This window comes from Cydia amplana, chromosome 23 (genome assembly GCF_948474715.1).
Source record: "Cydia amplana chromosome 23, ilCydAmpl1.1, whole genome shotgun sequence".
Taxonomy (NCBI): Eukaryota; Metazoa; Arthropoda; class Insecta; order Lepidoptera; family Tortricidae; genus Cydia; species Cydia amplana.
Window position 1 is genome coordinate 9362805 of NC_086091.1, and position 15638 is coordinate 9378442.

The 15638-nt window shown below is 39.3% G+C and overlaps 1 protein-coding gene across 1 annotated transcript in view; it reads right to left on the minus strand.

Moving 5' to 3' along the window:
• The window catches only part of LOC134658666 (protein enabled), a 41772-nt gene extending 36230 nt beyond the window's left edge, over positions 1-5542 (minus strand). Inside the window, exon 1 of the mRNA XM_063514319.1 lies at positions 4862-5542. Within this exon, the coding sequence (XP_063370389.1) occupies positions 4862-5382 (521 nt within the window). The 5' untranslated portion in view covers positions 5383-5542. The remainder of the gene's footprint in view (positions 1-4861) is intronic.
• Positions 5543-15638: the final 10096 nt, after the last annotated feature.

Consider the following 15638-nt stretch of genomic DNA (forward strand, 5'->3'; position numbering starts at 1 on the left):
TTTTACTACTGAGAACGTGTTATCAATTATCCGTCATCGCAAAAACGGGCGCGTACTATGCGTAAACAAAAACATCTGTTATCTTTTATTACGCTTCCTGTTATCTATAGAGGTCACACATTGCTTACATCTGACATATCATACAGTTTGCACATAGTCGGAGGAATAAAGAAAAAAGGTCACGTTAAAATTTTGAAAATTAGAATTGGTCTAACCTTAGTCTAGGTCGAAAGAGGTTCTGGGTGTTTAGCCAACATGCCAATCGTTAATGCTCCGTAGCGTAGTCAGAGTAGTGCGACAGAGACATTAGCGTTTCGTCCGCTACGGAGCGTAAACGATTGGCATGTTGGTTAGGTACCCTGGTCTGGCCCATTGATCTATGACAATCTTGGCCAAATCAATAATCTACTACTGTTTGACTCCCGTGCCACGTCCCTTTCTAACAAATGCTGTCAAAAAGTGCTTGTATTACAAGTTACAAGCTTTTGAGAAACGGGCGCCAGGCCGTCGGCTTTTCTTTTCGGGGACCGGATTGTATGCCATTTAGCTGTCCCCTGGCCATGAATTTTGGAGACCCCTAGTCTAAATACGCCATGCCACTGTAACATATTCTGTTCTGAATCAATTCGCAAAAACATATGTCCATAGCAGCAATAGTTGCTAAGCGGGCGAGGTGTTCAAAATGATCTTGACGCGATTTTATTGTTAAGAGAATAAGAGCGCTTCAAGGTAATTTTGAACACTGTAGCAATAAATAAAACACCAGCTTTTATTGGAATGCGAACAGCAATCTGCCACGGATATCAAATTGCGAGCCAAATAGATAAGGATAGTCAATAGTAAAATCGTCAAAATGGAATTAATAAATATGGCACAAACGAAGTAAAATTCACATCAACATACATTAGGTTGGTACCGTAAAATGGGGTGAGTAGGATCAAAACTGAAATTCAAACCTCGATAACATTTTATTTATACATATGAAAACTCAATGGTGTATATAATAAGTGTTCCGGACGTTTGTATTTATAAAAGTTTTTTATTTTATTTTGGGTAGTTCCATTTCATAACTTTGACGATAAAGAGGAAAACCCACCTCACCCCGTAGTGCCTCGTATTTGGGGTGAGAGGGGGTTTCATACAAAGGTGATTTTGGAAGATTGTTCGATCGATTTTTTTATTATGCGTATTACTAATATTACTATAGCTCCATTTTAAATTGGAATATATTATTTTTCTATCAGTAGCATTAAAATCCCTTCTCACCCCCCTCTCAAATCTTCTCTCCCCATTCATAACCCACCTCTCCCCGCGAAACCTACTCACCCCGTTTTACGGTACGTAACGTAACGCTATGAACAATTGAAGAACCCATTTTGAAATAAAATTACACAAGAAAGCGTTTTCATGCACCCAAGCTGAATCGAATACATTATGCGCTCGCTTGGTAGAATTTTTTTTAGGACTCCGTACCCAAAGGGTATAAAACGGGACCCTATTACTAAGACTTCGCTGTCCGCCCGTCCGTCTGTCACCAGGCTGTATCTCATGAACCGCGATAGCTATACAGTTGAAATTTTCACAAATGATGTATCTCTGTTGCCGCTATAACAACAAATACTAAAAATAAAATAAAATAAATATTTAAGGGGGGCTCCCATACAAGAAACACGATTTTTTTGCTCTATTTTTTGTTGATGGTGAGGAACCCTCCGTGCGCGAGTCCGACTCGCACTTGGCCAGTTTTTTATAGAGTCTGCGCGGAAGGTAGAGTCATAGAATGTATTGGTTCCCTTCCAGACAATAATTGAGTAAATTAATTCAAAGTTTGTATTTTCTACAAGACTCCATCTAGCCTCGCGACCCGACCAGACAAAACGCCAATAATTGGCAACTGGTATGTTATCTATTACACAAATCTTGTTCGAAAACATGTAAACAGTCACATCCTACACGCAAAGGAAACTATTTAGAGTCGATTAAACATTGCGACACAAAACATTGAAGAGGTTTGTATGTAAGTAATGTACCTATAGATCGGTTCACGAAAGCTGGTGCGGATTTACTAGGTACCATGGACCTATAATATTACGGACAGAGTTTCGCTTACAACACAACTGTGATTCCAACATCCACCAGTTTCATAGTATTTACGCGTGACACACACACACATTGACAGCCCACATCCACCAGTTTGCCGTCAGACGAATCGAAACGTCATTGAAGTAAACATGTCCAAGAAAAATATAAAATATGGCATGCGTAGTTAAATCCTGCTAGAATTGTACCGATCGAAAGAAAAAAAAGTCCCGGAATAACTTTTCATAGTTAAGTTTATCAATAAGTACGTAAAATCACGATAATTTGTTGTTTATAAATTCTCAAACTGCAAAACAGGAGTGTGACCAGTAACATGAATAGGGTAATTTCCCGAAAGTAGGGTAATTGATACCCTTCTTATTAAATCATTATGTATTATATAAGAGATCATTTAGGTAAATGGTTAAATTGTTAATTGTGCATTTCAAACTAGGTCGTTATGGTAATTTCCCGATACTAAGGAGATTAGACGCTTACATGCATGTTTGATAGTTAACGTTTGTTTGTTATGTATTATAATGTTTTTGTTGAAAACCAGATATGTTTCAAGTTAAATGTATAAATTAAAAAAACATGACGAACTGATTTCATTACGATGCTAAGTATCATTAGGTATTGAAAATAATGTTTGCACAAAGTAATTGTGCAATATTGCGCATTTTCAAGACCTATAAAATCAGATACGTACACACCTTTTTTATTGTCTAACGTAAAACTGTCCTAATTTTTTTATTTGAAAACAAGGACGATATTAAAAATAATTGTTTCACCATTAGGGGAGAATTTGTGTTACATGGTAACACTCGTCTACACGCACACATTCAAACCGTCCGCCATTGCAGTGTCACAGTTTGTCTTAGGTGACAGTCCGTCCGTAATATTCTAGGTCCATGCTAGGTACTTACACTCATGGACAAATTTAGAGTATCGCAAAAAAAGGGTTAGGTAATTACTAATTTTGAAATTACTTTAGGTGCTGGCCAGTAATTAAACCTTTTATTTGCACTCCTCTAAATTTGTCCATGAGTATATAAAAATGTGGAAAGCAGTTCCGTAAAAAAATACTAAACTAATATTACAAGCAAATGTCATGTCATTCTGATATCAGTGTAAGTACGTTATTGGAATTGGCCTGTATGTAGTAGAAATAAACCTTATTGACTTGCAATGCGGTGCTTATAGTCTGGTGACACTAGATGCAATAGGAATCAAGGCAATGACTAACATGGCCTGATAGTGTTATATGATTGGACGTGATTTCCGTGTCAACATAATATCTTTTATATGTGTCAACTGTTATCTAAAATACATACATAAGTACTAACAGCAACGCTCTTAACTGTCCATCGCATTAACCTTATGCGTTTTGTAAAAAGATCCACCGATGGTCAGTTGACAGTGTGGGCAATGGTACCTACTAACTTTTAAATGTCCATCGGTGGATTTTATTTCTTTGTAATAATGTTTATGAAATGCCAGTTATTAGCGTAAACGATAGTACTTTTATAAATGTAGTAATCGTTATTTTATTACACACTAAGATGTTTTTAAGAATTGTCTATCACGCGGAAGGAAAATTGATAACAATTGACGTCACTACGAATCGGATATAGGGAGAATTATTATGACTAACATTATAACTTAAATGCCAAAATTGAGTCACGTTTTTCTGCGACATTTATTAGGGTAATGCGTTTCCGGGAACAACAGATTTCTAAGAAAGGGCCGTCAGAAAGGGCCGTCAGAAAGGGCCGTGCTATTGCTTTTGATCGCGCGAGTAGAGTTCTCAAATGGTGGTCCATTACACTGTTTTGTAAGGGCTCATTTAGACGGTGCGAGAACTCTCATGTGAATTTCATTACATTGCGCTTTTTGATCGGTTGGCTGAATTGGATGTAACCTCAATAGTGCGCAATGTATATAACTAAAATCGTATCGCCTTTAGGGCCGATACAGACGGAATGCAACCCGAACTTATTCGTAACAAGTATTGCTATCAGGGACTACTTATACTGGTTTGATTCATGATTGAGTGCTTTACTTTGGTAGTGGTTGGAACGACATTGAGGGATCATTATTGTCATTTCATTCAGACGCCCGCATGTTGTTTTTAGAGTGCGAACTTTCTAAAATGACGAAAATACTTGTAGTTTAGACATTAAAGCTACGTAGATGGAAATTATAAGTACGTTCAAAACCTCATCTCTTCACTTTCACATCTAAAATTGCTGCGAGAAAAAATTAAAGAGCGATATTAATTGCAACCTTAAGATAACTTTGACAGATTAAGTAACAACATGTTTGCGTTTTTATAGTTTACGTAAATTAATTAAGTATCTTACATCTTTATCACGACTGTAAGGTGTTGTACAGTCGCCATCAGATATATCGGAGCGGCCAAGGTGTTCACAATATCTGAACACGCACTCTAACGTCCTGACAATAGAGGCGTGTTCAGATATTTGTGAGCGCCTTAGCCGCTCAGATATATCTGATGGCGACTGTAACAGCTGTCATAAATTGTATTGAAATGACAGGTGTCAGACGCATACTAAAAACTGAAGACCCCGTCGTTCTGTTATTCAAATCGTTTAGGTTAATTATGATGTTAAGTTACAATGAAGCATAATTATGAAAATCAAAGGTGTACGTAGAGTACCGTTCCCTCGGGCAGCAGGGGGTATGTAGCCCAATCCCTTTCATGATAGCTTATTAAGCAGCTTTATTATTTAATGTTGTTATTATTTAAAAAAAAACTTACTGTGCCCAATACTCCTCCCAATTCTTCTCCTTACTCGAACCATATCCTCTCGGCAGCGTTGCAGTCTTCTGTCTCCCATTGAGAGACGCACACGACCCTCTCTTATCCGGCAGACTTAATACAGAATGTCGTTGTACAGGCTCCGAGCGAAATGATTGAAAGGAGATCTGAGATCCCATTTCATCTGACTTTAGACTCGTTTGGGATCCGCGACCATTTTGATTGTGGTATTTTTCTAAAACTCCATACTCCCCGTTTAGGGATTTACTGCCCGAGTTGATTTCGCTGTTAATTCTAGCTAAAGGCGGTCTTGGGGCTGGTCGTCTGTATTCAAAACTTTCGCCTCTGCTGAAGGAACTGGTCCTCTTAACCATCTTTGGGGACTCTTGGACGTTGATCAGCGAGGTCATTTTGCTCTCCATCTCCAAATCTATCTCGTTTTCCAGCTGAGTTTGTACGTGAGCCAGCATCTCCTCTAGATCCCCCAAATCGGGGTCTATGTTCATTTTAACACGACGCATTATCACTTTTGGAATGTAACGTTTTGTGTATCACAGTTCACTTTCACTAAAAAAATATGACAATAAATCGATGGGTTTCGTCAATTTGAGCGAGTCACATTGTGAAGGCGGATGGCGGGGAGACGTGCGCGCGCGTCGATGTCTCGAGTGCTACTGATTGTAATTGTATGATTGACGGACATTAAGGGCAAGGCTACACGCGTCGCAAGCGCAACTACTGTATAATTTATTAATTTGTGATTGCAGTTCTTTTAACTACTCTGATAAGGCAATGTAATTTTGGTAATAATGTATTCTTTGTCACGATTTTTATATTTGAATAGTTTACGTTGCTTTTATCTAAAAATAATATGATATACATACAATAATTTGGTAAATGTTATTAACATCATGTTGACACGGTCCCGTTGTTTCCCATAAAGTTTTAAGTCATAATGCATTGTTTGTCATATTATCATTAGTCATAAAACTGAAACCGTTAACATTTCAGGATTTTCGTTAGGTTATCCTAAAGATAGGTTAGGTTAGGTTAGGTTTGTTTTATGGCAATCCTGAAAAGTGACGCGTTGCTGAACCAAATGAATTATGACTAACGAAAATTCGGGCAAACAATACATTATGTTATGGCTTAAAACTATTTGGGAAACAATAGAGACCCTGTTGACACTGTTTGATAAGTAAGGTTAAGAATACCTTTTGAGGTAAAATAGGACACACTGAACGATAATTCCCTGGGTAGGTACCTACCTATACTACCTACAAAAAAAGATAATCCCTTATGTAGCCTATCCCTATGTTTATCTCCAGTAACAAAGGCGAGTTAACCTCGATGCACATCACCCGTTATCTTGACACCCGATACAGATAACTTGACAGAATCATATTATTATTACACGTCACATTCTCAACCTTACTACACCGTAATACGGGGGAAATTTTAACCAGGATTTTCTAAAACATGCGCAGTTTTTCTGAACCTACGAATAGGTATTCCAAGATTGCATGAAAGCGGGTTACGGTGAAAACTTGTTGTAAGCTTATATGGCTTGTTAATCATATTTTTTATAGTTTCTAATAATATGTAGCCTACCTGCAATTGGTTTAACTCGTCTAGAAAGCCTTTTACTGTTGCTTACTGACCTATCTATTTTTAGGAAATCTTGGTTAGGAAACTTAGGAACGTTTGTCATATACACATTCTATGCCGTATCCGTCATCATGTCGCCTTACCTATCTGTAGCACCTGACAAAACATTGATTGATGTAGCTTATAATATAAAACATACTAGGTATTACGTGGTTTAGTTTAACATTGTATATGGGTGAATCAACTTTTCTTTGACACTCGTTGCCATGGTAACGTTTCCCTGGCCTGAATCACCTTTTAAACCCTAGTTTTTTGTTTAAAGTTACAAGCCCGGGTCATCTACCTACCAAGCATTTTACTTGACCGCGTTACAGCACTTTGCGATTTCCCTCTGGCTATAATATTAGAAATAATAAACCATAGCCTATTCTATTAAGTCATGTGCGTATTCACAACACGTACAATCAGATTTAAGAGATTGCTAACTGCTATATGACGCCATATTCTGAATTGCAATTAACAAATCTATTGCATCTAGGTATGTACATTTGGTCAGTATAACTTGCACCGACTAGAGTCTGTCCAAAATAACTCTGCACCTATTTACTTTAGCTTGACAAATTAAAATCCTCCACATCGTTGTGGAAATGCCGCAGGAATTGAGTTGAAGTGTGGTGAGTAGTGCTACCCCGTTTTTCACCTAAAACAGGCACAATGGCTGTCGATTTGCGGGAAATCCTAGGAAAACTAACAGAAGAACGTCATATTTTCACCCAAATTTGAAGTTTATGGTGACAGTTCCATATACACATTGCTACAATGCATAGTCTGTGCATAAGCTTGGTCCGATTACGCGTCATTGTTAAAGGTCTCTGTCTCTACTCACCTTGCAACAAACCGTATGCAATTTCTGATACGTTGCGGCGTTTGATCAATCAAATTCGTTGATGCTACTTTTAGCCGACATTGTACAGTCGCCATCAGATATATCGGAGCGGCCAAGGTGCCCACAAATATCTGAACACGCCTCTATTATCAAAGCGTTAGAGTGCGTGTTCCAATATTTTTGAGCACCTTGGTCGCTCCGATATATCTGAAGGCGACAGTACCTACCTATAATTTGTTGTAAGGTCATAAATATCAGGGGTCAAACTACATTAGGCACATCAGATATGAGCCAAGATAGTACGTAACAAGTAATCAAGCCAATTAGGCTTGGATTTGTTGGGACAATGATCCTATTGCCACGATTGCCCTTTTCATTTGCGAAATGGGGATCTAGACTAACGTTCAATTAACTAATTGAGAGAAACACGTTTCAGCAAGGCTAGTATGGTCGCCTTTTTATCATCTGTCACCATGCCTGTCACGTTCTAACAAGTATGAAAGTGCTATAGTGACGCGTGACATGACAAGTGATAAAAATGCGACCATGATTTCCGTGCAGTTCGAGAATTCTAATAATAAGTATTCGTTCTCAAAACAAACCGATACATTCGCACGGAGATAAAAAGAAAATAAGTGATAAAGTGATAATATTCTACACTTCATACTCGTCATGTGTTTACATAACTGGAAATGGGAAGTATATAATTGATGTTTACAAAACATGACCCTACCAACCCTGAATGACCAAAAGATCATGCAGACATTAAAAGCAGACCTACCTAAAGCAGGATTTCAATGGGGCTAGAGTTGACAGATTGCAGAATGACCGAACTTTGTACAGTCGACGTCAAAAATATGTTTATAAGTTGACACCTGACCCCTTTGTAATAAGGCTGTACCTACATACCAAAATACAAGTATAGATAGACCATTAAAAGTATAACCCTACGTAAGTCGAGTAAAAACTTTCTCCGATGCATCATGAATCATCTAGCCGTCAAGGTTCACCTACAATCGATAATAGCCGTGCTCAGAGCCGGCAATTCAGAAGCTCCGACTTGGCCGGCTTCTACTGTAGAACGCCATTTCCGCGAGGAGTCATTATGGCAAAAGTACGGTGATCTACGCTGTCATGATGAGGTCATGTCTCAATGAAATGGTGTTAGTATACTTTTGAGTCTGGGCTAGGGTACTACTACTACTACTCGGTGACTTCGGTGGACTTTATATTTGCAATAGGATTTACGAATTACAAGTTCACAGTGTGAAGCATGGCATACGGATAAAGTGACACATAAGTAGAGTAAAACTGTGTAAGCTGTGTTCCAGACTTCATAAAGTATAAAATTGTTGATTTTTGCACCACTTACCTCGATTTTGAAATCCAGCTCACGTGTTAATTTTTTTAATGAGTAATTAAATAATATTAAGAGATAAGAGCGATTCACTACCACGAAGATTCAGTTAATCTGTCATACACTCATTACCAGTAATAATGATTGGTAATTAAACGTTAATTAGGTTCTCCGATTAGTAACCACCTCGTTATATCTGATACAAATGTGTGACACAATGGAAAGTGACTGTAGACAGGTAAATAGGCATATCGTGTCACCCTTCGAGTGCTGTACCGTCCTTTAGGTTGCGCTGTTTGAAAATCTCGTACAGTCGCATCAGATATATCGGAGCGGCCGAGGTGCTCAAAAATATCTGAACACGCACTCTAACGCCTTGACAATAGAGGCGTGGTCAGATATTTGTGAGCACCTTGGCCGCTCCGATATATCTGACGGCTACTGTACTTGCGCTTAAGCCCTACCCTGTCTAATTATGCGGTGACACAGGAACCAGTGCTAACAATGTTAATTGGGAGCCAATGGCCGCCCGGCTCTGTATTGGCCGCATCCTGTCGCATATCCGTCGTGTAATTGTGGTGAAATTACTGGCAGCTTGGATGCAACGGGTTCACAGTTATCTATGCAATCACTGCACTAAATACAATGGGGTTGGCCGGTCAAAGTCTTTTACTAGATAGCCTTGCCCTGTCAATCCCTAGAATGGTGTGAAATTCTTGTTTTTTAGGGTTCCGTACCCAAAGGGTAAAAACGGGACCCTATTACTAAGACTCTGCTGTCCGTCCGACCGTCCGTCCGTCCGTCCGTCCGTCCGTCCGTCCGTCCGTCCGTCCGTCCGTCCGTCCGTCCATCTGTCACCAGGCTGTATCTTACGAACCGTGATAGCTAGACAGTTGAAATTTTCACAGATGATGTATTTCTGTTGCCGCTATAACAACAAATACTAAAAACAGAATAAAATAAAGATTTATGTGGGGCTCCCATTATACAACAAACGTGATTATTGACCGAAGTTATTAAGCAACGTCGGGCGGGGTCAGTACTTGGATGGGTGACCGTTTTTTTGCTTGTTTTGCTCTATTTTTTGTTGATGGTGCGGAACCCTCCGTGCGCGAGTCCGACTCGCACTTGGCCGGTTTTTTTTGGAATATTATGGCCTGCATTTAAAGCCAAATTTCATAGAGTCTTTGCGGAAAGAGAAGAGTCGTGGAATGTATGGGGCCTAAATAATACATTCCACAACTCTTATCTTTCCGAACAGACTCTAGAACAAAACTAGATAAAGGGGCAAGCTAAGATGGCGCCATCTACGCAAACCTTTGACAGGTGCCAACCCCATTGAAACCCGTTTTACAGATCTTCGACCATCGCTTTTAGTTCCCTCATCACGTGAAAGGAAAAATATTATTAAGAAAATCTCTGACTTTCTCTGTGGTATCATAAAACGAAAAACGTGACCATCATTGATCAATATTGATTTATTTACGCTTCGCCAACCTCGCTGGTATCACAGCGCATAAGAAGGCTTACGATTTAAGTAAGTACATACCTATTTATCTCAGTGGATTAAGAATTCATACATTTCTCAGACGGTCTAGCATGATTTGCGTTATCGCGCGCGAGTCCATACTTGAAGTCGCACTAGACGTATGGAGTCGCGCGCGAGAACGCACCTCATGCTAGCTGGTCTGTAGGGCCTTAAAACAGTTAACAGTTTGAATGGTACAATACCTACGTTGGTAACTGCTAAACGCTATCATACTCGTGGTGATAAAACAATGGCATTACAACAAGATACCCTACATAATTTACTGTCATATATACAGTACGCAGCCCGTACAAGTGGTAGCCTAACAGCGCTTTTTGTTATCAGCTGATGGCGGAAGCAGTGTCGAAACCGAGTATTCCATGTGCTACTACCACACAGACGAGACAACGACTCAAGCGTACCATTTAGTCTGTCTGTTTTAAGATACCTAACTCTGCTCCAGCTTATTAGACAAGTGTGGAGGTGTCATTAATAGAATTTTGTCTTGAATTTTGTTTATGATGACATACCACACTTGGCGAATGCCGTGCTTATAAGCTTATGCCTAGCTTGGTCGGACGTCCGATAAGACGGCCTCACCGCACATTTATCGCCTGTCGTATCATGCATCAGCGTTACTCTCGCACTGTCCAAACGTGACAGCGACAGGTGATAAAGAGGCCATGTTAGCCCCACTGGAGTTCACGTTACAATGGTCCGCATGAAAATAAGCAGCATTGGGAATGTAGGTACGACCAGATAAGCGCCCGCGCAGAGTGATACAGTGCACGCTTGCGCATGAGTGGATCGCGGAAACCGGCGCTTAGGAAATTCGCGTTTTTTGCACGTGTAGGGTGCACCTATGACATTGTGCAGAGGTTTGAGAGGGCGTACGTGATTCAAGCATTTGGAACGCTTTATAGTAGCAAATAAAGGATGCACCACCATTATTATACCTACCATACTAAGAATAAAATACAGCTTTTCAAATCTGTTTCAACAATTGTGATAAACTAATTTTGTGTACCTACTGTGATGCACGTTATACGTAAAAACAAAATGGACAATACACTAAATTTGGCGGCATCTTAGATCAATACAAGATCAAATAATAATTGTCTTAAAAGCATTATAAAATATTAGCGATTACCTGAATGTAGACCAGTCACAGCTTTCAAGAACAATTTATTACGAGAAGAACTAACTAGGCAATAAGATAAAACAATAACAAAAGGATTACGACTGATAATATAACAATGCTCTCATTGTATATAGTGGCTAAGATAAAACATGATTACCCTTAAAATAATTCAAGTGTTAAAAAAAAGGTATATTTCCATGACTGCACGGAAATTACTACTCAATACAGTTTAGTTACAGTACAATATGGCGTAATCTTTTCTACAATGGACGGTCAACAAAACATCGAAATTAGGTGGAAGCCCGATATCCGTAGCAAATTGTATGGAAACTCGGCCTTTGTTTTTTGTTCTTAAAACTTGACTATACAACTTGCCACATTTCCGACACTTTTCTCAATAAGACCAGTCTAATACGACCCTAAGATCCGTAAAAAATACATGTACGGTGAGATCACACTTATTCTGGTTTTAGATTTATATGGGAATAACTATCCTGACGATGGATAAATACAGTTACGTAATAAAACCACAATTAACACCAACAAGCGGAGCGTGACGATAAAGAAAGCATAAATAAGACCAAACGAACCATGACGATACTTTCGATGCAGAAATTAATCCGAGAACATTGATGGCTAATCAGTCTAATCACGTTGATAGGGATAGCTAATAATTAACTGAAAAATCACGTGTTGAGTTTGAGAACCACTGGCCCGTGAAGTCACGGAGGTGAATGATTGGTTGAGATGACAGTCGATGTTAACATTTAGCCAATTATTTCATTAGGCAATGATTGTCAAAGATTCTCAGTTTGCAATATGCATATTAGTACTTAACCGTTATTGGTAACAACAAAAATTATATAAACAATGGAATGATTCTTAATTCTACTGCCCCAGAACAATGTAATCTAACGTAAACATTATAAATGCGAAAGATGTATGTACTGTCAATTAATTTAATTTCCTACCCATTCTTCACACCAAGTAGGTATGTTTTACGATTAAGAAACAGAAACATTTTATTTCTTTACAGACCAATTTTGCAATAAAAGCGCTTCTTTTCGCAATTAAAAATGAAGTTCTTTATCGCTTTGAAAGCTGCCGGAAATTAGCTTAATAGCATACATCCGGTGTCATTCAGGTGTTAAGGTCGCACGAGGTCGAGGGAAATAGGGTGGCGAATATACCTAGGCTGGTAGGTAATTCATGTATAACTACACGAGCTAAGAAGCAGGTTTAAGTAGTTTAAGACGAAAGTTTCCCAACAATTCTGGATTAACAGCTCTTTAAAAAACCGGCCAAGTGCGAGTCGGACTCGCGCACGGAGGGTTTCGCACCATCAACAAAAAATAGAGCAAAACAAGCAAAAAAAAGCGGCCAAGTGCGAGTCGGACTCGCCCAAGAAGGGTTCCGTATTTAGGCGATTTATGACGTATAAAAAAAAACTACTTACTAGATCTCGTTCAAACCAATTTTCGGTGGAAGTTTACATGGTAATGTACATCATATATTTTTTTTAGTTTTATCATTCTCTTATTTTAGAAGTTACAGGGGGGGGGACACACATTTTACCACTTTGGAAGTGTCTCTCGCGCAAACTATTCAGTTTAGAAAAAAATGATATTAGAAACCTCAATATCATTTTTGAAGACCTATCCATAGATACCCCACACGTATGGGTTTGACGAAAAAAAAAAATTTGAGTTTCAGTTCGAAGTATGGGGAACCCCAAAAATGTATTGTTTTTTTTCTATTTTTGTGTGAAAATCTTAATGCGGTTCACAGAATACATCTACTTACCAAGTTTCAACAGTATAGTTCTTATAGTTTCGGAGAAAAGTGGCTGTGACATACGGACGGACAGACAGACGGACAGACGGACAGACAGACAGACAGACATGACGAATCTATAAGGGTTCCGTTTTTTGCCATTTGGCTACGGAACCCTAAAAACGGTCACCCATCCAAGTACTGCCCCGCCCGACGTTGCTTAACTTCGGTCAAAAATCACGTTTGTTGTATGGGAGCCCCACTTAAATCTATATTTTATTCTGTTTTTAGTATTTGTTGTTATAGCGGCAACAGAAATACATCATCTGTGAAAATTTCGTGAGATACAGCCTGGTGACAGACGGACGGACGGACAGCGGAGTCTTAGTAATAGGGTCCCGTTTTTACCCTTTGGGTACGGAACCCTAAAAAACTAGCTGGAATATGAACTCTAAGCTATGGGTGACAGTGTGCGTTGTGGTTGTAATATAGCTTCGTCACTCAGCAGTCTGGTACGGCGATGCGTTAAGTTACGCTCAAATACGCTCAGTTACGCTTAGGTTATGGTCAAAGTTAAAGAAGAAGATAATCAGGCCAAAATCAAACCAGATAAACTTCCCACAGATTCACAAAGATTCTAGATCAACAGCAGCTCTTTAAGCAAACTCGCTGGAGTATGAACTCTAAGCTATGGGTGCCAGTGTGCGAGTTGTGATTGTGACATAGCTTCGTGACCGAGCAGGCTGGCGCGGTGATGCGTAACTTAGGTTATGGTCAAAGTTAAAGAAGAAGATAATCAGGCGAAAATGAAACCACACAGACCTCGGACAAAATAACGAAGATGCTAGATCAACAGCAGCTCTTTAAGCAAACTCGCTGGAGTATGAACTCTAAGGTATGGGTGCCAGTGTGCGTGTTGTGATTGTGACATAGCATCGTGACCGAGCAGGCTTGCGCGGTGATGCGTAAATTAGGTTATGGCCAAAGTTAAAGAAGAAAATAATCAGGCGAAAATCAAACCAGATACGACTTCCGACAGATTCACAAAGATTCTAGGGGAGCGTTCAAGTTCGCCACTTTACGGTACTTTACGCCACATAATTGTGGCCTCTAGGTAAAAAAATGGTCACTTGGTGGTTACGTAACGTTTTACTAGGGGGAGGGAGGGTACAGAAAAACGTTATGGCGCGTTACATGGGGGAGGGGGATCAAAAATGTCGTTACGTAATACTTGAACGCTCCCTAGATCAACAACAACAGCTCTTTAAGTACACTCGCTGGTGTGTGAAGTTGTGAAGTCTAAGCTATGGGTGCCAGTGTGCGTGTTGTGATTGTGACATAGCTTCGTGACCGAGCAGGCTGGCGCGGTGATGCGTAACTTAGGTTATGGTCAAAGTTAAAGAAGTTCCACAAACTGAAAGAAGAAGACAAGTGGGTAATAGTTGATTTAAACTCATTTTTAGGGTTCCGTAGCCAAATGGCAAAAAACGGAACCCTTATAGATTCGTCATGTCTGTCTGTCTGTCCGTCTGTCTGTCCGTCCGTATGTCACAGCCACTTTTCTCCGAAACTATAAGAACTATACTGTTGAAACTTGGTAAGTAGATGTATTCTGTGAACCGCATTAAGATTTTCACACAAAAATAGAAAAAAAAACAATAAATTTTTGGGGTTCCCCATACATCGAACTGAAACTCAAAAATTTTTTTTTCATCAAACCCATACGTGTGGGGTATCTATGGATAGGTCTTCAAAAATGATATTGAGGTTTCTAATATCATTTTTTTCTAAACTGAATAGTTTGCGCGAGAGACACTTCCAAAGTGGTAAAATGTGTGTCCCCCCCCCCCTGTAACTTCTAAAATAAGAGAATGATAAAACTAAAAAAAATATATGATGTACATTACCATGTAAACTTCCACCGAAAATTGGTTTGAACGAGATCTAGTAAGTAGTTTTTTTTTATACGTCTTAAATCGCCTAAATACGGAACCCTTCATGGGCGAGTCCGACTCGCACTTGGCCGCTTTTGTTAGTTAGTTTCCGTATCTGGAGCTACTAGCTGCCAAAGATATAGTAAATATCATACAAGATACCGTACTTTTTGCTACCGTAATTTTTTCCGGATGAATAATGACCAGGATGTCTCCATTTCGCTCATCAACTATCTTTGTGAAAACATTTACAGTATTCACACCGTGGCTGACTAAGAGAAGCCATGTCGCACAGATTTAAATTTGTATTTTAGTCATAGCATTAAATAAATCAAGAAATAAGAGCAAAGTCAGTACAGTCGCCATCAGATATATCGGCGCGGCTAAGGCGCTCACAAATATTTGAACACGCCTCTATTGTCAGGGCGTTAGACTCCCTGTTCAGATATTGTGAACACCTTGGGCGCTCAGATATATATATCTGATGGCGACTGTATAACTGTACTGCAGTGCAACTTGAACTCCTTTTCTTCAAAACTGGAGGATTCTC